This window comes from Vigna angularis, chromosome 2, assembly GCF_016808095.1.
Source record: "Vigna angularis cultivar LongXiaoDou No.4 chromosome 2, ASM1680809v1, whole genome shotgun sequence".
Lineage (NCBI taxonomy): Eukaryota > Viridiplantae > Streptophyta > Magnoliopsida > Fabales > Fabaceae > Vigna > Vigna angularis.
Window position 1 is genome coordinate 50,012,143 of NC_068971.1, and position 25,700 is coordinate 50,037,842.

Genomic DNA, 25,700 nt, shown 5'->3' on the forward strand with positions numbered 1-25,700 from the left:
AAAATGAAAGTATATTTTTAAAAAATTGTTTGTTTACTTTTTTCTAATTTTTCATATATTTTTTAGTCAATTTAAACAACAATACTAATGAAAGTTTTAATTGAGTAGATTTTAACATAAACTTCCCCACCACTCTATACAACAAAACTCCATAGTCGTTTCAATCATTCTCTACTCAACTAAACAATGTGACAGATTAGCATAATTTTAATAATATAATCTAACTATCGACGAATAATCTTTTAAAAGGAGAAAAAAAACACGATCGTAAGAAATACTTATTTTACTTATTAAAAATTACATAAAGATAATGATAATCAGAACTTGATAATTATATTTTTAACCAAACACACCTGACCACTTCAACTTATTTTTAATTAGGATGTCAAATCTATATATCAATTTATCTATTAGCATATTCATGAAAAGAATTACACATTTATCTGTTAAGAAAATAAATTCAATTCATCCATGAATTTAATTTTATATATTATTAATCTGTTTTTTTAAATGTAACAAATTAATTTATTAATAAAAACTATTTACGTTAAACATGTTTTCGATCTTTTAATTTTTAATAAAAATTAAAATTAGTTTATTTCTAAATTTTTATCCAATTTAGTTCTTTAATTTTAAAAATAGATGAATTTAGTATTTTTAATCTAATTTTATTAAATTTATTTTGAAACGTATTTCATTATATTATTTAAATTGTTTAAAAGACTCTTTGACACGTTTTTTTCCCTTTAATGTTAGTTTGAAAAACATGATTAAAACTTCAAACACTCTTAAAAGTTAAAGATTAAAAAGACTAAATTTACATGATTATAAATATAAGAAACTAAACTAGTTCAAAGTTTTGAAAAGAAACTAATTTCAAATTTTACTCAAAATTAAGAATAAAAATATATTTAATCTAAATTATTTTAATTTATCTTTTACTGTTTAATTATTTAAAATAAATATATATAGAAAATTATTTAAAAAATGATTTTATTAAATATTTTAAAAGCATGCGGCAAATTTCCAATATATCACAGGCACACTAGAAATTTTGTCTCAATAACTACATTGAAGTTATGTACTGCGTGTGATATTGTGGTCAGTAGTATATTTGCTCCCGAGTTACTTTTGAATAATCAATTTAAAAAACTATTTACATTGAGATTTTGTAATTATTGATGTTAAAAAGATACTTCGAAAATAACATTTAAAAAGTAATGTCAGTTAGATCATAGAATATCTCTTGAAAAGTCTAAACACACGACAACCTGACACTGAAATATATTCATGTCCCATAATAACATATTTTAAATAAAATATTTTAAAACCGGTAATGTTTTGATCCATCTCAAGATTAATTACACATTTAGCATTTTGGTAGCCCAACTGTTAATTATTAATTTGCTTATAAAAAATGTTTAAATCACCGGACACCAATTTGGTAAAGAAAGGAATTATTAACATTGTAAGAGGATTAACTTATATCACACTACAAAATTTAGAAAAAAAACATAATCAAATTCATTATAAATAATACAATAGACAATATATTATTTAGGATTAAGAGAAACATAACAGTGTCTGTAAAATTCATCTCACCACTTAACTCCAAATATTGGAAATATAAAACCTAAATACAAAATGAAGATAGTTTTGATCACAATACATTCTAAATTAGAGGGTCTACGGGTGAAGTGTTTGAAATCGATGAGCCCAAAAGGGAACAATCTGACACTGAATATACTTCGAACAGATCTTTACTGTTTCTTCTTCTTTAGAAAGTGGCCCAACTCAGGAATGTTCCCTTTCACACACCATTTTTTTGCAAATCATCACAACCATCATTCTCTTTCCTAACATATGAATCCCATACACATTAATAAATGAAAAAAAAAATGTTATTTTACTATTTCACAATTTAATTAGAGTTAAAATGATCTTAATAAAAGTTAACTTTTACATTTCTTAAAAAAAAAAGTGAAAAGTATTAAAAAATGATGTCAAGTGTAAAAAAAAATTTGATACCAAATTACCATTATCTTATGTTTATTTTTTGAGAGAAATAATATTTTGATACACAATGACACTAATTTTTCTTATTTTTTACTTTAAAAAAAATATAAAAACTTACTATTTTATAACATATAAATGTGTGTCATTTTACTATTATTCGTCTTTTGATGATAGTTGTCATTAATACACAAGTGATTTGGTTATTATAATTTGAGTTTGGAGTATCATAAATATCCAATACCATGTGAAATTTGGAACACTTTTTATTTGTCATTAATACTTTTTATTTGGAGTATCATAAAACTCCCTTTGAATTACAATTTGGAACACTTTTTATTAACCTCGAAATGAAATTAGATAAAGTGAAAAGGAACTACCACACCATCTTCTTTTTTTTCTATAGATCGGTTCGTATGCTCTATTCCGTTTTCTCATTCTTACATTGTTTTAGTTATTTTTTTATTTTGAAAAATAGTTTTGTGAGTTTCACTACTTATATATTATTTTTTTTTAAATAAAGAAAAAAAAGTGTGACGTGGCTAACTAAAAAAAGGAGAAAGTTAAAGATGAAAATTGGAAAAGAAAAAGGAATGACATTTTTTGTTGTGGTTTTGGGCAGTGACATCGGAAGATGCAAATTGCAATGAGAAAAAGGTTGGCAATATCCATTCATTCATCAAACATTTGCGCTGTCTTGGCGGGACAGTCTGGCTTCTTTGTCTTTCTACCTCCTTTTTCTCCTTTATTACCATACTACCCTTTCTTCTTTTTTACCTTTCTACCCTTCAACCTCAACTCCCATATTCATCCCCTCCTTTCACATCATCCTGTAGTAATTAGTCAAGGTCGCACCTTCATTTAATAAAACATTATTTTAAATAAAATATGTTTCTCGAGTATTAAAAACTTCACATTAATATATTCATTTTTCTATAAATCGGTTAATTACTAGATTTAGATTGTCCAGTTTAATATAAAATAGATTTAGTTCATAAAAAAATGATTTTTTTTCTTAGGCTTTTATGTCAATAAATACATTTAGATTAAAATGCACCAATACATTATATTCTTCTAGTTCAGAATCATACTAGAGTACACGTCATTGTACTTCGTCTTAAGAATTCTAAAACCTTAATCCATAAACCTAAACTGAGAAAGACACAACAAACAAATCATAAAGGCACACGAAGTGAATTCCCAAACAAAAAGTTAAGAACAATGCTAAAAAAGACATAGACAACAAAAAGGAGTTTATTTGTACATACATATGGTTGGATAAAAATAAATGATTGAAATGGAAGCTCAACAAAGAAGAATAGACCAGCAAATTGAAGTAATGAAATATGCAACGTGTTTTTTTATTACAAAAGTAGAACCCAATTAGATGAATAAAATAAAATAAAACCACTAAATATAGAAACTGAATTATTAGTCAAACCACTATTTAACTTTAACAAGTTAAACCCACAACGATAATAATTTCTATAACATAAAACTATATTCTAATGTAAAAAAAAAACTCGTTACAAATATTTTGATTTAGATTATGAAAATTTAATCCAGGTTTATCCCATTCCATGTATTATTTTTTTACATAATATATGTGACAAAACTACGTATAACATGTTTATAAGTGGACTATTCATAAAAGTAAAGTAATTTAAACAGTTGATTATATGCTTGGCGTCAACTTCCTGATCACCCGAATGATGAAGTAAGCAAATTCACCATAGCAATTGATTGGAGTTTGACATCATTATTCATCGAATCCGAGTTCAAATTCTCTTTGATATCAGCGGCTTTTCGTATAGGCTCAAAGGGTTAGTAGCTTTGAAGATAATGACCACCTATATATATATAGCTAGAAATGTGTGAACTGTTTCCTCCATCATTCTTATGGCTAATTGGGTTTAGCTTCATGTGCTTTTAATCTATGATTGAAACTGGAAATTCGATAACTTTATATGATTTTATGTTGGAAAATGGAAACTTGATGTGATCATCGGAAAATATAACTTCTTCGTGTTTAATAATATAATTCTAAGATAAGCCTTACATTCATCATGGGTTAAACGAATTAGTTTCAGAGAACAAAGGGCGAATTTTGAGAGGTTTCAAGAAGGTAAATATGCTGTTATTAGTTTAATTACCAATAATTTATAATATTTATTTTATCCTTTTAAAGGAATAATTTGTTCCAAGCAAAATTACCTTTCTGAAAGAACCATTCAGCAACCAATAAACAGCAATAAATTAACATGGTTACAGAAAAAAAAGACAAAAGAAGTGTGAACAAAGGGAATGATGAATGAGTCAAAGCACATCGTGCGCTCCCTCGTTCTGCATTTGAATAAGATTGAATTGAATTTTATTTCACTTTTTTGTTTCCAAACCTCAAAAGAAATTTGAACATGTTCTTAATCGTCAATATTCGTAATTACAAACTTTCTGTCATGGTATATAAATTTACGCAATAAACACGGAGGACACGAAATTCGGATAGATATCGGACCTTATCACAGGGTCACAAACATCATAAGTCAAACTACATTCACACACACAAACGACAAGTCAACAAAAAACATTCAAGTTGCATGTGCTCATTCTAATCAATCACTACCAGTCTACTACCAGTACGCTATTTTCTTTCTATTACTATTATATTCAAATCAAATTCATTTACTTTCAATAATTCCGCCAACTTACGCTATAAAATTTCAGAATACAAAATTATATATTTTATTTTTTTTAAAGTATGTACTTCTCTCAATTTATATAATAACCTTTTATTTTTGTTTCTAAATCAAACAGCAAGAAAAATATAATTTTTTTATCATAATTTAAACGATTTATTTATTTATGGCATAAAATAAAAGTGGAGAAATGAAGTGCATGGAAGACAGAAAGGCAGGGAGACAGGACTCCACTAGTAGTAGGAGTACCAGCTGTACGTAGTGGCAAAAGTGTAAAAAAATAGAGAACCATGTCGTTAGTGGAAGGTTATAATAATTAAAATTGTATTTTATTATTATTAGTATTATTATTATCATCGTAGTTTTACAGTTTATTTTATGTGAGAAATTGAAGATCGAAGTGGAAGTTTGGCATCTGAGTCCCGTATTGGGGTGTGAAGAACCTAAAATTAGTTGGTTGAATCCAAATCTGAGAGAGAGAGAGAGAGAGAGAGAGAGAGAGAGAGAGAGAGAGAGAGAAAGACATTGATTGATTGGTAATGGCGGAAGGGAAGGAAGAGAGTAAATCTAGCGAAGAGAGCGTGAAGCTGTTCGTAGGGCAAGTGCCGAAGCACATGACCGAACCCGAACTCCTTGCAATGTTCCAGGAGTTCGCGCTCGTCGACGAGGTCAACATAATCAAGGACAAAGCAACTCGTGTTTCCCGAGGTACCTTTCCAACCTTGTATTTTCCGACATTATTCTTCCTTCTCTTTCTCTCTCCCGCGCCACTTGTCTCGCCTCCTTCCAACCCTAATTTTGCGTTTCCCTCGCAGGTTGTTGTTTCGTCATTTGTCCTTCCAGGGAGGAGGCTGATAAGGCCGTCAATGCGTGTCACAACAAGAAGACGCTACCCGGGGTTGGTACTTGCTGCTAACTGCTTTTCTCTTCTTTCTTTTTTAATTTTATTTTTCTAATCGATAAACTTAACCTGTTCTTGCATATGATGGTGTTGAATGTGATGGATGCATTCGGTTTTGTGATGTGAATGGGTGCTGCTGCTATAGTAGTTATTGAAGCTGACGAGTGTTTGTTAGGAATGAGTGTGTCTTAATTGGGCAAAAACATGTATTTAATTTTAGCTTTATTTTCGGGGAGGTACATACTATATTTGGGTAACCTAATCAACTTACCCCTCGTAGCTTATAAGTGATTTGCATTCTGCTGTTTTGCTCCTGTTCTATTCTACTTTTATTTTTCGATTTTCATGGAAATTCATTTTGGTTGCCACAATTTATTTATTTTTTGGGTCCGACATTTTTTAGTTTATAAAGTGTCACTTGTATTAGGCATCATAAGCTTGAGATAAGTTGTCCTGGGCACATACAATATATTGTTTTACTTTTTTTTTTTTGTTTCTTTCTGTTGTATTCTTAATGTTTCTTTCAGCATTAATATTATTGTAGTCTTAGGCTTTGACCCTTGTTAATATCTTAGTCAACTTTTTTGAAGTATTTTTCACTGTCGTGAAGTATCCATATGTTATTCTTTCTAGTGTACATTTGACTGGTTGCATTTTATTTTAATCAATTAATTAATGAACAGACGCTTTTCATGTATTGTGAGTGGATGCTTCCTATAATTTTTCATTAATTTTCCAACAAGTCAGATTATTGTAATTCTTTTCATCCTTTAAGGTTGAGAATTGAAGATACTCGTGGAAAGCAAATATGTAATAATTGAAGAAATAAACAAATTCTGTAATTAAAGCGGAAATACTGTACTAAGTTTTTTGACAGAACTGTGGTTTGGTGAACAAGAACATTAGATATGCATTTAGATTTTTATAGTCAGTCCAATAAAAAATTATTTTGATCATATCCTTTTTCTTTAGGTGATGATTCTGTTATTTTGGGGATTCTCTGACCTAGTGGTTTATTTACTGGCAGATGTGCTTTTAATATTAAAATCAAGGCTTCTGTTTGCTTGATAAATTGTCTCTGTTCGCTGTGATCTAAATATACATTATGAAAAGGATTAAATACAGCTGAAATTTGATTTTCCTAACTCCAAAGCCATAGCAATATTGTCATGGAAAGTTAGTGTTTTAGTAACCATATTATTCCCATTATGATTTGGAACATCCTGTTTTTGTGTGTCCAATTCAGGCATCCAGTCCATTACAAGTGAAGTATGCAGACGGCGAGTTGGAAAGATTAGGTATAAAATACTTCTTTTATTAATTAAAAATTTTGTTCAGCTGATCAATTTCTTAGAATCATATATGTGCCATAATTTTTTTTGTTATATTGAGAGGTCAACCCTTGATGTGTAATTTTCTGTTGTCATTGAATCTAGAACACAAACTCTTCATTGGCATGCTTCCGAAGAATGTATCCGAAGTCGAAATATCTGCACTTTTCTCCCAGTATGGAACCATAAAGGATTTACAGGTTTTAAGAGGTTCTCAGCAAACAAGTAAAGGTACTGATTTCATACCTTAATTATCCTTTTATTTAGGAATTTGATGTTTCTACTGCAAAGTGTTATTTATAGTTGTATTTTGCGGTAGGTTGTGCATTTTTGAAGTATGAAACCAAAGACCAGGCGCTTGCTGCTTTGGAGGCAATCAATGGAAAGCATAAAATGGAGGTTGGTGTTTATTAAACCATCATCAGAATTTTCAACATCTTTTTTGTGGTAATAGTGCAGTTGTTTGAGCAATATAATGAATGTGTTTGAAAATCTCATCCATTACATACTGTATTGAGGGAAGAAGAATATTAAATTTGATGTTAAGGATGGAACTATATTGTTATCTGACTGATATTGTTTAGCTATTTATTGGTACTACGTTAATTTTGCTGTTGTAATGTATGAGTAGATATGGCTTTAAAGCAGAAATACCAACTAGAGGGCATGATAAATCATATAAACATAAAGAATATTTTAGATTCAATTACATGTTTTTCGTTCATTGTTTGTGGTAGAATGGAAAAGCGCATGCCTTTAAACTCAATTACAATTTAGTTGTAAATGGTGTTTGCAGTATTTTGGACCTTCAAGCGGCATTCAGCCACAAAATTCTGTTGGTGAGGGACGTGAACATTTAATCATGTGTCTCATATTTCATTATAGATGCACAAATACTTATTTCAATTTGTTTTATTGTTGTCTCGATTTGGAAATCTAAGACTGCCTTTGTTCCCTACATTGGTTTGCATAAGATAATGTTTCAGGCTAAAGCTTGACTCATTATTTATACGGCAGGCTCAAACTGGATCCAAGCTTAGAAAGGGGAACTCCACCTATGGTTTGTTCAGCTCATAATGTGATTGCAATAAAATGTGCCCAAGCTGAATAAATCTCAAGATAGGGGATTGTTCAACATGCACAATCCTTATTCATGATTTCAGTCAACTTATATAGTGCAATGTGTATGAAACATAATATATATATATATATATATATATATATATATATATATATATATATATATATATATATATATATATATATATATATTGCATGCTGGAGTTAAACTAGCATATGATTTACTCAAAATTCACATTCTCTAAGTGAGATTACCCATCAAATACTTAGTTTCATCTAGATACTATTTTTATTTTTTATTTTGTTTGCATAGTGCCAAAGTCATATGCTTCTGTTTGCTTGATATGCACACTACTCATACGTGTCAAACATTATTGATATTGCTAAGTCACAAGTGTATGAAATCAGATAACTGGAATTTGAATGTTTGACGTTGGTTTTTGTCTTCCATAGGGTTCAAGTGTTCCCTTAGTTGTTAAATGGGCTGATACTGAAAAGGAAAGGCAAGCTCGAAGAGCTCAGAAAGCACAGTCCCAAGCTTCTAATGTACCACACAGTGATTCCCAGCACCCATCATTGTTTGGAGCCTTGCCAATGGGTTATGTTCCTCCATATAATGGATATGGTTATCAGGTTAGTTCTAAGGAGACTATTTTCTAGCATATTTCTTTCTTTAATCCTTGTAATTTATTATGTCTTCCAATCAGAAACCATGAACTTGTTGGTGAGATATGCATGATGATAGTGGTTTTGTCTTGATAGGCTCCTGGAGGTTATGGGCTCATGCCCTACCGCATGCCACCAATGCAGAGTCAACACGGTTTTCATAACATGATGCCCCATATGAATCATCAAGGAAATGCATTACGGCCTGATCTTGGCCCTAATATGAACCCTAGAAATTATCATGTGGCTCCTGCAAGTTATGTTGGTTCTTATCCTGCTGTAACAGGTCTACAACATCCCATGGCATATCCTACAGGAATGATTAGTCCAAGGCCCATGAATGCTTCTCCCGGCTCTGTTTCACCTGCTAGTGGAAACAACAACACTGCTGCATCTTCTGGTGGCAGCAAAAATTCTGGGGGGCAGGTTGAAGGTTGTTATCTTATCTTTATGTGTTGTGTATAAAATCGTTGTTCGTCTATGCTGGATGCATCACTCTTTCCTTTCTACTTATTTTTCTATTTCTGACTTAGGACCACCTGGTGCCAACCTATTTATTTATCACATACCTCAAGAATTTGGAGATCAAGAACTTGCCAATGCTTTTCAGCCATTCGGTATGGTCTTGAGTGCTAAAGTTTTTGTTGATAAAGCAACCGGTGTTAGCAAATGTTTTGGTAAGCGTATGCTCCATTTATTGAATGAATTTGATGGGTTTTGTGTGGAGCTTGTGTTTGATGAGCTGGAATTTGCAGGGTTTGTAAGTTATGATTCTCCAGAGGATGCTCAATCTGCCATTGGTATGATGAATGGATTCCAATTAGGAGGTAAGAAATTAAAGGTCCAGCTTAAGAGAGATAACAAACAGGGTAAACCTTACTGATGAAGCTGAACGATGGAATTTTGTACAATTCACATTGTAATTCATGACCCATCTGATGTTAATACAATTTGTAATTTTCTGTAACATGAAAGTTCAATTGCACATTGATTATTAATTTATTGATTTTTCCCTCAACGCCCCTTCATTGTATTATCCTTCATATAACTTTTTTTCTCTCTCGGTAACCATGATTTTTGGATTTAAATTATATTTTCTGAGCACAATTGTTTAACCTAGTCACTGAGCAACATTAATGTATTCTCAAATAAAAGGTAACGTCTTACAGGTAAAATAAGTTGTATTGATAGATTAATTAATTATCCCTTTAATTTTTTGTAACACAATTTGATAATTTAGTTGCTATTTCAAGGAGCATACGGTATATGCCACAACAATTACTTCCGGGTAGTCTTTAGTTATTATTGGATTAATAGTGGCTAATGGATGCAGAATTGAACTAATGATGGATCTGATTTTAATCTTTAATTTGTGAATATGCTATTTACAGTTTATGGCTATAGTTAATTTATGTGTTTATTTTTTATGTGATTATATTTATATAGTCAGATCTATTATTTATGCGTTTAGAAACAGTGATACAGTATTTCTGCAAGACCTAACCTTATATATTCATTGAATCTTTCTTTGTATTTATTTTTCTTGTGTTCAATTTTTTTAATTAAAGTTGCTGACAATTATGTTTAGAATCAAAGTAAAATTGAAAAAGACACTAGTGCACACATATTTCAATTTAATACACAAGATAGATACACCCTAAATCTTTGAAAGTGGAAGTGTTTTTTAGGGTCTAAAGATGCAAATGAATATAGGTTTCAATGCGGCCCAATAAAGTGTGTGATGATGTAGAAGCATTTATTATTAGACGAACTTCATGTGAATCTTAAAAAACAAAAATAGACTAACTTCATGTTATGCACTATTATTAGTGAAATACATATAAAATTTACCTTATATAGAAAAAATAATTAAACACTGATATCTAACAATAAATCAGTATGTGGTTAATTTGTTGAATTTAGCAGGAAATACTTTAAATTATTTCTGCTTGATTTAAAATATCCGTGACACAGCCTCGGGTTTGATGGCTTACACATCGCACAAATAAATATCTAAGTGGCATTGTTTGGTTTATTTATTTCAAAACTATTTTTTATAACTTTTTGGAAAAAAATTGAAATGGTTATTTTGTAAAATTCAATTAAAATAATATGGACTATGTTTTAACGGTAAAAAAAAGTTGGACTAAACTTTCTGGAATGGACATCATATTGACAAAAAGTGTGTGAAGTTAAATAATTTTATTTTTCATCATATGTCAAAGATAAAATGAAGTCATTTTACTTACTCATCAAACTTAATTGTAAGACAAATATAGCATTATCATCAAAGAAATCAAGATTGATATTATGCAAAAAGATCACGATAAACAAAGTCCACAAAAAAAGTAAAAGTAATTTAGGTTCTTTAATTAAAAAATCGGATGATATATATAAATGTTGTCTTCACCATTTTCATTTAAATCCATATGTCCATCTATAATTTGTAGAATCCATTAAGCAAATTATTTTATAGTTTTTGCACTCTTTAATTTCATGTTTTGTGAAAGCTTTAAAATTGTGCATTGTTCAGTTTATTATCATATCTTGATCCTTTTTTACTACGGGCAAAGTTTGTCTAAAATCACCTCCCAACACCACAACTTTTCCATAAAATCTGAGCATTATCTTCCTTTTTAGCTCTCATGACATTTCTCAATGTTGTATCAAAAGCTTCAAAACATAACCTATCAATCATTTGTGTTTCATCTATTACCACTACCGAAAAAAAAATTACAATGAAAAGAAAAAAGGTTACAGAAAGGATGGAAGACTCTAAATTTTTAAAGTCAGAGTACTACCAAAAATATTTTACATTATTTTATAAAGCGTAAGGATGAAATTACAACATGTTTAAATGACGAAATACAAATTTAATATTTAATAAATAGTATAAAGAAAAACAATATATTCAGCCCAATTAAAAATCATCAATGTAATTTTCTTAGAGTAAGATATTAAAAAGAAACTTTTAATTAAACATCTCTCAATGAATGATAGCATAATTTACTTTTAATTAATTAATTAATTATGATAATATGCATTATATTTTAATGACATGGACAGAGAGAAACGATGAAGATGAGAAACTTGTTTTAGACATAATAGGTTTTGGTGATGGCAATGACAATTGCCCACACGCTTGATAGATGTATGCTGGCTGCCTAGTGCATTACAAAAGTCAAGCTTTCTCATTATCATAACTTTCCTTTCTCTTTCTTTTAATACATCAGTCGCCACCCACCAACCTTTACTTCCATCTTTTTAAATATTTTACCAAACAATTAAGATATGTTACGTAACACACTAATAAAATTGCAACTAATAACTAGGATAAAAAAATATTAAACAATATTCTAATCTTTTTTAAAGAATATTAAGTTCATCCAGTTTATCACACCAATTTGTTAAGGTGTGTGAAGCAACAAATTGTCTTGCAATACTACTCTTATGCTTGTAAGATGATAAAAGAAATCTATATCTACATATATCATTATATGACCACCAACAATTAATTATTTTCTAAACTTCAAGTTCTACATGACTATCTTAAATACTGAACAAATATTTAATGTCCTTTTATAGGATATACCTACAATATTTTGGAGTAATAATCATGTAAATTATTTTACCTTTTTGTGATCGAATTGTCAAAACGGACCATCTAGTTTGGGTTGATATGATCCATCACAGATTGGGTATTTAATAAGTCAATTCAATCCAACTCATTAGTAAATTCAAGAAATTTGAACTTAATTTGACCCACAATGAGTTGGTAAGTTAAATGAGCTCACTAATTTAATTAAAAAAATTACAATTTTTTTTTATTCAATCTAACATTTTTTTAATATGTAACCAAAATTAAAAAAGTCCAAACATATTTTTAAAAATTATTTTTTCTCATTTTAAACAATTAATAAATCATTCATCCAAAAAACTAAATCATAATTTTGAATAAAAGTTGAAAGAAAAACTCAGAAACCCTAGATTATACCTTATTATCTTAGGAAAAGAAAATTACTAATGAGAGGCAAAGGTAGAGAGGGAATGAAGTGTCATAGGTGTGGGCCTCTCTCTCCTAAAATTTCAGAAAAAAAAAATTGCTTGTATTTTTGGATTGGACTATTAAGTTAAGAGTGTGATTTTTTTATGTTCATGTTGTGAGCCAATCCGACTCACCACAATTCAATCCAAGTAAGTTGGGTTCTTAGTAGGCCGAGTTCATTTTTGTCCTGTACTGAAATTTGTAAAATTTTTTAAACCCAACTCGATTCAAATGTGTTGAAGGCTAGGTTAGTTTATAGGTTTTAATCCATTTTGACAAATCTACTTGTGGAAGACAATACAAATAATTCTCACAAAAAAAATATCAATATAATATTTGTTTACTTCTAATAGTCACTCTATCAATCTTCAATCCATGTGTTTGCTTTTGATCACACAATATTTTGCATAAAGGTGTAAAACAACCCATATGAGCCTCACTAAGAAACTATGTTCTACAAGGATTTTCATACCTCACTTTTATATATGGCAAAATCTACAATGTCATATCACCACCACTTCTCATTGACTTGTTGATATAACTATTGTATCTACTTCTTGATATATATATATATATAATATATATATATATATATATATATATATATATATATATATATACAACAAATCAAAATTTATCCGATCATTCAATCACGTAAATCGATTATCATATCATCATATCATCATACAAACATCCAATAAAACTTGTCTTATCAATTAAAATCAAAGAAACTAGTTTCCCTTACCTGACAGATGACCAAGTCATTCTAGAGGTCCTAAAGCAGCTCCAAAAATCAAGGAAACTCTATCTATTCCTACAAATAACAGAAACACGATCAGGGTATACGGTTAGAACCTCTAATCAGTAGAGACTCAGACTGAAAACTCAAAGGACGCATGCAAACTAAGTGGAGCCTACATGTAATAGGTACAAGAAAAGACAAAAAAGATTGTTGGAAACTCAACTTACTCAAACTGATAACTTGTCTATCTTGAAGAGCTCGCCACAAGGATCAATCATGCGGTCTTGGTTCTTCAATAATAGAGAGACAAAACTCTAAAAAAAAAATCAGAAAACTCTAGAAAAATAATTTTTAAAAAAAATATGTGTTTTAAAAATCTATTTATATTAAAATTATTTAATATTAAAATAATTTAGTCTCACTATTTTAATCTACTACCACTTCTAAAATACTATTTTTTTATAGGTCTTTACAATAAAATTATAAAATATATTTATATTTAATTTTGTAATTGTAATAATAAAAATAATAACTTTTTCTACTTAAGATTTTTCTAAAAAAAATTAAATAACATTTAGAGTTGCTTTTGTTGTCCATTTGGTTTATACATTATTATTTTTTAGTTCAATGGTAAGCAAATTGGAATTAATCTCAATAAAACTTTTTACAATTATAAAATTAAACACCATTAAAATTAAATTTTAGCTCAATTTTTAACGTGATTTTAATATATAGATGACTAACTTTTTTGGATTCAATATATTTATTATTTATTAAAGATATGATTAAATTAAATATATTAATAGGTGAGAATTTTAATTCTACAGTCAGTTTCAAGGGAATTATTTATGATATTGAAGGGCAAGGGTGGATCACCTTGAAAGTAGTAATAAAAAACCTCTCCATAGAATGTGGGTTGATAAAATAACTTTAATAATCACACATTTATTTCTATTATTATATGCTCAAAAACAAAAATAAAAGACTGATTATAATAGTTATTTTGATTATTATATATTAAATTATATACTAAAAGAAATTTCACACATCTGTTTGAAAGAGTTTGTTCGTGTTTATTTAAAAAAAATTGACAAAATATTTTTTTTTTACTTTTTTTGTATGTTTTTCAAATCCACTTATTTTATTTAATTTTAAAAAAAGCTAGATCCTCTGTTTTTCTTACGTAATTTATTTATTTATTTTGAGTTTGACAAAATGGTTGAATATGTCTTTTATAAGTAGCCGTAAGAAAGTGAAAGTAACACATGTGATGCAAGCATGACAACTGGAACGGGCGAAACTTAATTCAGAGTTAGAAGAACTCCACGGTGATGATTTATTTTGAATGTTAGTACTTTATTTAACAGTTCCATGGTCAAGTTCAATTGTTGTGACGTGAATCACATGCTGATGTTCTCTTTCTTTTACCTTTATTCTATTTTCCTAAATCACCAAATATTTTTCTAAGTTGGCTGCCTCAATTTTCATGCACTCTATGTTCTCCATAACGTCTTTCCATTTGCATTATCAAACACGGAACTGTTCATCTTATCACAACAACAACATTTGCCATCACACCAACCTAAGGTTGGAGAATGTCGCATATAACTTAATGCTTCATTCTTGCCTTAATCATAGCTTAAATTTTAATCTAAAAACCCAATCACACCAATCTTTTAATAGGTGAAATTTAACCTTAATTTAATATTATTATTTACTTTATATTTATACATTAAAGTAAAATATTTAATATATTTTTCATGTTAAAATTTATAATATTAAGTATGAAACTAAATATTAACAAGTTATGATAGATTTGAGAGATGAATCTAATATTATTTTAAAAATTACATTTTAAACTTAATTTAATCTTATAAAATTGAAAATTAAAATTTATATTTATTTATATATTATAATTTTATATTTTTATTATGATTTTTTTTCAAAGAAATTCTGTACAAGTAAGTTTATACGAAAAACACACAGGATACATTATAAAAAATTCAAAAACCTACAAATAATATAAAACAATTTTATAATAAAAGTCATACAGGGATGAGACTTGACCAGAGCCATGAATTTTTGACACCCAGAGGCTAATAGAGTCAAAGGCTATCTTAGAGGGGTTTTGTACTGAAATAGAAAAAAAAAACGAGGCTATTAAGATAGTTATGTTTCATTGTCTTAAATCTATTATAGAATAAGGTTGAAAGATGTCCTTATTGGTCTTGGATTAAATAAATAGTTGCTGTCCCTCTAGAAGACCATGACAAATCTGAGGCAAATCCTTCTCTTTTATTAATGACAATTGACTGGTTCCATACGTTAGAGGCTAAGTCTTAGAAAGATTGCCCTGTCAGTGTCACAAAAAGTATCAAACAAGTTCTTTCTTTCGATCTCACTCTTATTTCAGTGTCTAGGAGATGCCCTTCTGCAGTGTTGGGTGCAGCACTCGCAGCAGAGTTTCAAATCAAACCATTGCTTTTTGTTGATGATACATGGATAACCCTTCTGGTTTCCCTTCTAATTACATGCTTCTTGAGGCCACTGGTGACTCTGAAACTGACTGCAATCCCACTATGGAAGAACATGGTTGTGAAATTGGCAGAGAAGATGATGATGCTCAATCTTGCATCCACGATACTTCTGAGACGTGTAATGAGTTTTGGAATAATGATCATGATGCAGATGATGTTGATGATGATGATGGTGATGAGAAGAAATGTGAGGTTCACGGAACATCATACTGTGATGATGATGATGATGATCAGATGCAAGAACACCAGAAGTTCTGTGTGTCTGATGAGTCAGGCCATGAAGTGTTGGATGAGATGGAAAAGAACAGGAGGTTCTGGGAAGCTTGTTTGGCATCGTGATTAGGTTTGAAGTAATTCCCTTTTTCTGAATCACACTGCTCTGGCTTCAAGAACGCTCATACAATTTATTCCTTTTTTTTAGCTAGATGTGGTCAATTAAACTTATCAGAAAGATAAAAGCTTTCAATTGTATGTATCTATGGCTATACTGATTTGTTCACAGTTTCAAACCACATTCACTTGTATAAACCATGATCACACTATTCAAGTATTACCATTTCTTATAACAGCTTAACCATGTGCCATACTCTTGTTACAGAATTCATTCATTCAGTTTAGTTATCTTTGAAATTTGGATGATCACATACCATGATTAAGGAGATTCAGGGAAATTCGGTTCTGCGAAATATTCTTTCAGAGTTTTAGCAGTGAAAAGCATGGTACAGTATAGTCAGCAGTTTTAATGGTCAGAAAAGTATACTTTAATTGGACAATAGTATTTTGAAAAAAAAAATGTTTTTCTTCCATTTAATACTATTCTTTATTTTATTTTTTTTAAAATACAAAAATTTAGTATGATGATTTTATTTGTATTTTGGTTTTGTTTATGCCCACTGATTGAGAATTCTCACATCTTGATCAATTTCTGAAGTTTAGATGAATAATAAATGCAATGCAACATGTGATCTTTTGAATAATTGAACCCCAATTACGGTCCAACTGAGTTTAGTATTTTATTACAGTAGTACCAGGTATCATGTAGCATTCAAATTTCAAACATTTTCAAATAGTTTTGGGTCAAATTTCACACTTTTTTTGGGTCAAGTTGATGGACTTTCATGAGTTGGGGATAATAATAAAAGTGTTGAAACTGTGACAAGTAATAAATTGCCACTTACTATTCTATTATGTGATGCTAGAGTTGATAAGATTATCTCTAGCTTGAATTGATAACCAAACTTGTAATTTTGATTAATATATATGATATATTTATGAGTTTGACTGTTAAGCATTAACTGTGTAAATCTACTGTTAACCAAACAAAATTTGTGATAAATTACTTGCTTTTTATTATAGTATTGGTACAAATTACTTTGGACCATAGACTGGGAGATGGTCCATTGCCGCCTAATATTTTTTTTTTCCAATTTATTAGTTATGATGAGATAATAATAATAATGTAAAAAATCACTTGAGTAAATTCTTTTCTTTGTATTCATCTATAGGTTTACAGGTAAGAGAAGACATTTTTTAGAATATATATAATTAATTAATTAGAATATATATAATTAATTAATTAATGTTGAAGCTTTTTTAGGAGAAGACAATTTGTGTGATTTCATTATGAATCAATTAAATATGCAGCTAACATAATCAATGGCAGTCCTACTAACACGTGTTCTACCATATTAGTTTACCTTCTAACAAACTTAACATTAAAGTTTGGAAATTGGGAAAAAAACATTCACCGAAGATCAAACCAAACTCACAAATATCTCACTATGATGTCAATATCGTTAACCACAAGTTTGCAATTAAGCTAAAACTTATTGATAACCAAGAAATGTTAGTCAATGCAAAGTAGTTAGTAAACTCCTGCCCTAAGTACATGTGATGAGATTTTGAATTTTGGAAATATATTTCTGAAATATAAAATATATATGTTATATATAGGAGCTTATCATCTTATGTACTTTATATATAGAAAGAAAAAAAAAGTGATAAAATATTTATAAAATCTTAATTTTCTAAATTTAAATAATAAGTAAATATATTTTTTATCTTTATGTAGAAAATATTTTTAAAAATAGAAATATTTTCTAATTTAAATAAAAAGAAATACTTTCAGCATTCATCTTCCCTTATTTATTTATTGAATCCACAACCTCTTTAATTCTTTTTTCTAATTTTTACCATTAATTCAATCTTATATCTCCATTTTTTACATCTTGGAAATGTTAGGATTTGTATATTTTTTTTACATGTCTTAAATCATCACATTTGTTATTTTATATTTATGTTTTCATCAAAGCGTTGGTGATTATTTTTCTCACAATAGGAACAAGATGAAAAAAAACACTTACATTATTGTTTTGGTTGTATTTTTTTTTTTTATAGATTTTGACTTTAAAAACACATCCAATTGTATAAAGTAAAATATCTTTAACAACACAATCTTCTCTCATTAATTTTCATTACTCTTGTATTCACATGAACTATCACTCCTCTCAAAGTAATTATAAACAAATATTTTTTGTGTTATGTTTTTTAACAAAGTAATAGATCCTTCGTATGTCTCGTACTCTTTTGTCTCTTATACTTCAAACTCTCAAATCAAATTTAGTACTTTCATTATGCTTTCATATAATTTTAAATTTTATTAAATAACTTTACATCACGATTATGGTAATGATTATTTATGAAATATCAACAACAAAAAAATGACTTCATCTAAATTTGAGTCATGATGGAATTTTCATAAATACATTAATCCTGCAGTTCTCTTTGATAATTTTTCATATATCTAATTCATAGAAAACTTTGCAAGTTTATAAGACTACAAATCATAATTTTCACTACCAAATGAGTGAAATAACAATTTGTGAAAAATTTCCTTCTCTTTTCATTCTATATATTTTGTTAGAATGATTACTTTCCATTCTATTAGTAAAAATGATGACTTTTGACTCTATTAATGAAATTATGAATTTTTTAAACATAAGAGATATAAAATATATTATATAGAAGAGTTATCATATATATATATATATATATATATATATATATATATATATATATATATATATATATATATATATCCAAAACAAAATATAAAAATTTATAATATTTAATCTTATTTTTTTTTTAAACTTCAACAACAAATAAATATGTTTTTTATCTTTACGTAAAAAAAATATCTATAAAAACATAAAATTTTCTAAAAAGTAATTTAAATAAGAGGATGATTATCAAATATTCTTCACATGATACCATAACATTCATTTAGCATCTCTGTTTTCGCACAAATAATGCTATCATGCAAACACATGTTGGATACAAACAAAATTTCACATAAGATAAAATAAGAAATGTACATGAATTTATATACATATAAAATATTTTAATTGATAAAATTTTTTTTGAAGTGATAGCAAAAACAAATCCATAAAAGCTTGACTCAAAACAAATAATATCTTATCAATGTCAAGACTTATGTGTATGTGTATTGTATCTCCCTACAACACATACTCTAAGAAGTTTTATTTTTAGTTTGTACGACAAAAGCGTCAAAATTGCATTTAAGTATACCATGTATTGGAGTGTACCAGAATTGTTGATGAAGATAAAATGATGGGCTTTGTTAGATCTTGCATACTACAAGGAATATGTCTGAAGTCACTCATGATGGAAGATGGGGTATCACATTTGGGCACCAAAACAATATTAGTATCATTTATACAACTAAAAAATTCACCCGAATCTAACCATTGTCTTCATGCATTACAAATATCCTCACCACAAACTTTTTCAATCCCCTATTATCCCTCATCCAGCTTCTGTCTTACTGCTCACAACACAGCCTCATAATCACCATGTATACATGTAAATGAATTTCCAGATATTGAACATATTTATTACGTGCATCTTGCAACTTCTGAATTTGATTTTGGCTTCGTCTGGTAGAAGTGTGGTTGTGGAGAAACCGTGTATTTGAATCACTATCAAGACCTTTGCTTCCAGTAATTTTCTTAACGTTAAGGAAAAAAAAATCACAGCTGACTCCACATTTATTGAAAATTTAAATGAGTTTAAGTTTTATATTATGTAAAAATAAAAAAGTTCAGTATTATATAAAAATAAAATCTCATAATCACATTAATTTTAAGGTTTGTGAATTTAAGTTTTATATTATAAAAATAAAAAAATTGAGTATTATGAAAGCTTATAAACATATTATTTTAAAATTTGGGAGTAGATATATTATTTATCTCTTATATAGGTTGAACTCATATTTTATTAATGTTGAATCTTTTTAATGATCATCTCTTAAAGTATCAGTGGTATTAAAATCAAAAGTTTGTATTGATGGTTGACTTAGACAAGTCATTAAAATACACATTGATATTAAAGTTGAAAATTTGCATTGGTGACCGACTTAAATGAGTCTTTGTATTACTAACGAAAATTCAGGCTAGGATGTCCTTAGATGATGAAAGATGATACAATTAAAGAGGGTTAGAATTAACATTCCAAATGTGAGTTTAAGTTTCACTTTAGATAGAAATGAGAAAGTAAAACATCATATAAAATTGAAGATCCATTAACTCATTGTCTTAAGGTTTTTGGTAGAAAGTAATGTCAATATCTTATATGACTCAACTCAGATCTCATTAGTATTGTATGTCCCTAGTGAACTTTATCTCCCATAGATCCAATAAAAAGTACTTGATAGTTAGCTTAGGAAAAAAGTATCAATGTATTGTCTTAAAGTTTTAAGTTAGAGATATGTTGGAAGTCTCATATCAATTAGAGATAAAGTTAGAGATATGTTGCATGATCATAGTTTATTATTGAGTGCAAACCTCACCCTACAAGCCGGTTTTGTGGGGTTGAGTTAGGCTTAAAGTCCCTTTCTAACAAGATATTTCTTGAAAGATCCATCAACATGAAACCTCTGTTTTCTCCTCCAATTTGTGACAATGTGATTTGAAATTTTATCCTAAGCATTCAGGTCAAACACATATTTCATTTTTTTGCCAACGAAACGCAAATTTGAGGCCATTCTCACAATAAAAACTCCTCCTTCTACCATAGTCACGATCATCATAATATAAAACAATAGGAGTATGATCTGAAATGGGTGCCAAGGCATTAACTAAATTATCTTCTTTGTGATAGTGCAAATACCTATTGAATGCTGTCTTTGCCTCAAGAATAGTGTAGGACTCTAATCACGATACCATTGAGAAAGGAATTTAACATTTAACTACCAGTAATGTTACATTACCTCCAAATTTTGATCATGCACAGATACAAACAAAGCAAGCACCATTTCTTGCTGAACCAATCTCCCTATTCCCTAACAATTCGTCAATGCATTCAACACTACCTGTTCGAAATTTGAAAATACGCTTAGCTACTCCCTAGACTCCCCCTTCCAATCCGGTACTGGGACATAGAGAATCAGAATCAGGTCAAATTCAGCCCTAAACTGAACATAACCACTGCACACACTCTACAACAAAGCAAACATTTCCTACACCCGTGTACCAATTAATTTACACAAGCGACCCTGCTTGTAGGGACAAAATATAAGACAAGGTACTTAAACACCGCTTCAAAGTTAAAATACATTCAGTTCTTAACTAGATGCAAACAGTGGAACAAGAGAAAGAGGATCTGGAAATTTATCGATCATCTCCACATCATTGGTGCTTGTGCTTCCTATTGAAGAACTACTTGTGTCAGCATTTGATTCCTCGGCAGTAAGAGTTGTTCTTGAGTCATATTCGGAAGAGGAACTTGAGCAGGAATTCTCAGTTTTTATTTCAGTAAAAGAGGATTCCAAGATATTATCTAAAGAGAAACTCTTGGGGCTCTCTAATTTCTCTTGCAAATACCCCTCAGGTTTTTCCGAGAATCTTTTTGTTTTCTCATCCAAACGTTTCAAGAAGCACTCCACTATCTCACTTACTGATGATGCATCACCCTCCTCGTCCTCTTCACTTGTAGGACTGTAGTTAACATGATGATTATGATTATTATCATCATCATCTTCTGACTTGGTCTCCCTCAATTCACCACTAGTATCCATTTCTTGCTGACTATCATAGTCACCCTCGGATTGGCGATCAGATGAACGAAATGACATGGGCGAATATCCTCCTTCGGCTGTTTCTTCACGTTTTCTCAGTGTGTTCAGTATTAGTGTCTTCAGTAAATTCATCACTTGCACCGCATGCATCAGAGCAGTTAATGGATCAGACATCTGTTTCAGGAACATATGCATGAATGACTAGTTAATTATAAAAATTAATGGTTTACATTTTAAGATGAAAAGGTGTATATTGAAACATACCTGAGTCATATTTGGAGCAAAAACCATTGCAATGTTTCTTGCATCCATTTTGTTGTAATCCTCTTCAGCTACAACATCAGCCATGAGATCAATGGCCCAGTTGAGCAAGGCTGACTCAGTTGGCTTTAGCTGCTTCACAAGCTGAACAGACTCTTCTTCTGTGTTGCAATCAATAACTTGCTCAGGGGAAAGTCCATCAAGGACTCCCGAAGGAAGCTCTCTGAACCATGCTTTGATTAGGCCTGCCAAGCAGTGGACATCAATGTCATCAGGCACAATACCCTTATTCAACTGCTCCCTTAAATGCTCCTCTTCACTGTTCTCTGGATTTATGCGAAATATACCTTCAGCCTGAAAATTCATCAAGAAAAGACGACACAAATGACAGTCAATGACCCAATCTCGCAAGATCTTTCTCTGTCAATGGTCCAAATGGCAAAGCATATCATAAATTTGGTACCTACCTTTAGGCCACCCTGTGAGTATAATCGTTCTTGCATTAGCAGTAGAATGGTGGGGACACTGTTTCCTTTTGAATCATAGGAACACTGCATTGATTCTGCTGAGACGCCAAACACACTAACACTGCAAGTGTTGACGATGGCAAATCACATCAGCATACGGATAAAGATATATAATAGTTGAGGTTTATGAAAGAAAAAATATATATATAAGGTGAAGAAAACAGACATATTCAATAACTTCTTTAAAAATTTAACGTAATCGACATGAATCCCAGATCAAAAAACAAAACACCCCACTTTGCAATTACACAAATCAAAGAAACTTGCTTCACACCACGCCGCACAAATGGCTTGCCTGCATTTTTCAAAAGTGTTACTGTATATCCAAAAGCTTGAGAAAAAATAGGAGAGCTTTTAAATCCTACATTACCGTTAGGTATTTTTTCAGCAAATAAAGGCAAACCATAATTCGCTTTTAAATGCAACTATAATAAAGGTAAAGGTTAATCTCCTTTTGAATGCAGCTATCTAACTTTTAGTTTTACATCCTCCTTCTTTCACTTTTCTCCCACGCAACGGACGAAAATCCTTATTGAAGAATATTAAAGTACGCTCCTCCGCCAACACACTCAGTAGAAATGTAAACGGGTTTATGGCCATAAAACTCTCCAATTGATAAAATCACAACACAGTGGATAAATTTCAAGCTTAATCTGTCAATTTTGCTGGCTTAATACTCCAGAGGATTCGAACAGGATTATTTTTAGAAGAAAATAAAAAAACACGAGCAACTTATGAAAAAAGAAAAACTACTTACACAGAAACAGACCCACCAACAACAAAATCTCTAAGCACCAAAAATGAAAGAAAAGAAATAAACTTGGAGCATTTTTAGTAAACCCCATTTGAAAAAGGTGAAGAAAGGAGTACCTAGCACTGGGAACAGGAGCAGGGACATGAACCTCCAGCTCAAGGGGAAGACCCAGAAACCCATTGAAGCGATCGAAAGTGACATGACTAACATGCTTCACGTTTGTGGGCCATCCAATCTCCATGGGGTGATGGACGGCGGAGATTACATCGTCGGGACTGTCCACACTGCACGCCACCATCGATTTCCTCAGCGCCGCCAACAGAACCGCCACCGGTGAAGCCGGGTTTTGCTCGTCCTCCGCGGCTCTCCGCCCCTTCCCACCACCGCATCCGCCAACGCTGGTCACCACAACTTGCCCCGTCATCCTTATCTTCTTCGTCGGAGAAACGAAACACACACGCTCTATCTACGTCTCTCTCTGGATGCACGAGTGGAGAGAGATTTTTCTCGTGTTTTGTTTGTGTTTATTGGGAGGTGGGAATGAAGACAGATTTGAAATTTGAGGATGAGTTTGGCAATGCGAGTTTTGTTTGGTTGCATTGAAGTTGTTTGCTAGTTATGTATGTTATGTATGTATCTGTGAACTTTGAACCTCAACGGCCACTCGTTTCAAATTTTGTTCCAGACTTTATCTACCCTCTTCTCTCTCCTTTTTGACCTCACTGTCCTTACACTATTAACACCACATGCCACCACACATTATTAACTGCATCTTTCTCTTTAATCAATTCTCTCACATTGCTGTACTCCATCTTATTACTTCCAATTATCATTAATTAATTGTAAAACTTATCTCGGTTTAACATTTAAAAAAAACTTTCAGCAATAAATATTTAAAAAAAAAACGAATTTTTAAGTACGGCTATTTATTCCATTATTAAACTGCAAAAAGGGAACATTTTTTAATAATGGGCTATTTTGTTTTCTTTTCCCTTTCATTTTGTACTGGAACACTTTAGTATAATCATGAACAAAAGAAATAAATTTCCTGAAATATTTTAAAATTTTGACGGTGTTTTTTTTTATTTGTTTTGTTTTGTTACTGCTCCCCTGTGTTAATTAAATGTAGTTTCATTCTTAAATCATCTAAGGTAATCAATTGTTAAAATGTTAAATTGTTAAATCCTAAAACGGCACGACCGTTTCCTATTGGAATAGTATATTCTCGTATAAACAATTCATATAGCCAACGAAAGTGCCCTGCATAAAGGACAGTAATTAGTTGGCGATAAAGTTTTATAGTGAAAAAGTGGTCTTATTTGCTCCTTGCGTTTGGTGAGTCAGCTAAATAAAACAACACAATCATTTGTGAAATTAAGGCATCGAATTCCGCCATGTGGTTCTATAGTTTGAACATCAAATCAAATCTATAAACTCGGTTTCATTTAATACGCAAATGAATGACTTACAGTGATTTGATTTGCTGATGAAAACGGTGAGAGATTATAATTTATGAACATCATTAACGTGGTGTACTTTCACACAAGGACAAATTATCAAATTCCGATGACCAATAGAAAGACATGCCGTCCTTCACAATAAAATTCGAATTTTATTGAAGACCGTTGCAATAGAATATGATCGTTCTTTTATGGACACTTTCCTTGTTATGTAGGAAGTGTTGTTTCACCGTATCATCGGCGACAACAACCTTTCCATCTCCAACTAGTAATGGATCCTTTTTGCCGGATTCTAAATGCTTTATGAGAAACGGTATGCACAGGTAAAATGTATACGTTACAACCTTTGCATCATCCATGCAAATAAGAATAAAAAATCGTTTATTTCGTAATTATAAAATTGCCTCTTTATTTTGTTATTATTGTTATTTTGTGGGATACCCTAGAGAAAATGAATGGGTACTAAACAAACACGAAAAAAAGAGAGAAAACCCAAATACCCCAATGTTGGGTAATTGTGGGCCCATATAGATTAACATGGGATTGGGATGAGACTCTTAAAGACTGACATGGAAAGGGTCACTGATAGGACA

The 25,700-nt window shown here is 30.3% G+C and overlaps 3 protein-coding genes across 4 annotated transcripts; 2 read left to right on the top strand and 1 right to left on the bottom strand.

Moving 5' to 3' along the window:
- Positions 1 to 5,077: 5,077 nt before the first annotated feature.
- Positions 5,078 to 9,705, top strand: LOC108326840 (RNA-binding protein BRN1). 2 transcript variants are annotated; one of them, XM_017560419.2, is made up of 9 exons: positions 5,078 to 5,417; positions 5,525 to 5,607; positions 6,857 to 6,908; positions 7,047 to 7,172; positions 7,261 to 7,340; positions 8,475 to 8,654; positions 8,784 to 9,120; positions 9,221 to 9,364; positions 9,443 to 9,705. In XM_017560419.2, the coding sequence occupies exons 1-9, from the start codon at positions 5,249 to 5,251 to the stop codon at positions 9,568 to 9,570; spliced, it is 1,299 nt and encodes a 432-aa protein (XP_017415908.1). In that variant the 5' UTR covers positions 5,078 to 5,248; the 3' UTR covers positions 9,571 to 9,705. The 2 variants fall into 2 exon arrangements, with proteins under 2 accessions (XP_017415908.1, XP_017415909.1); XM_017560420.2 differs by having other exon boundaries at positions 5,280 to 5,417; positions 5,525 to 5,611.
- A 6,117-nt stretch (positions 9,706 to 15,822) lies between these two features.
- On the top strand, positions 15,823 to 16,559 carry LOC108327642 (uncharacterized). Its single transcript, XM_017561327.2, has one exon. It carries the CDS (start codon positions 15,973 to 15,975, stop codon positions 16,348 to 16,350), a length of 378 nt encoding a protein of 125 aa, XP_017416816.1. The 5' UTR covers positions 15,823 to 15,972; the 3' UTR covers positions 16,351 to 16,559.
- Positions 16,560 to 21,490: 4,931 nt separating this feature from the next.
- LOC108327794 (rho GTPase-activating protein 2) lies at positions 21,491 to 24,280 on the bottom strand. Its single transcript, XM_017561501.2, has 4 exons — positions 23,764 to 24,280; positions 22,834 to 22,954; positions 22,370 to 22,720; positions 21,491 to 22,279 (listed from the first exon to the last, which is right to left on the bottom strand). Exons 1-4 carry the CDS (start codon positions 24,069 to 24,071, stop codon positions 21,653 to 21,655), a joined length of 1,407 nt encoding a protein of 468 aa, XP_017416990.1. The 5' UTR covers positions 24,072 to 24,280; the 3' UTR covers positions 21,491 to 21,652.
- Positions 24,281 to 25,700: the final 1,420 nt, after the last annotated feature.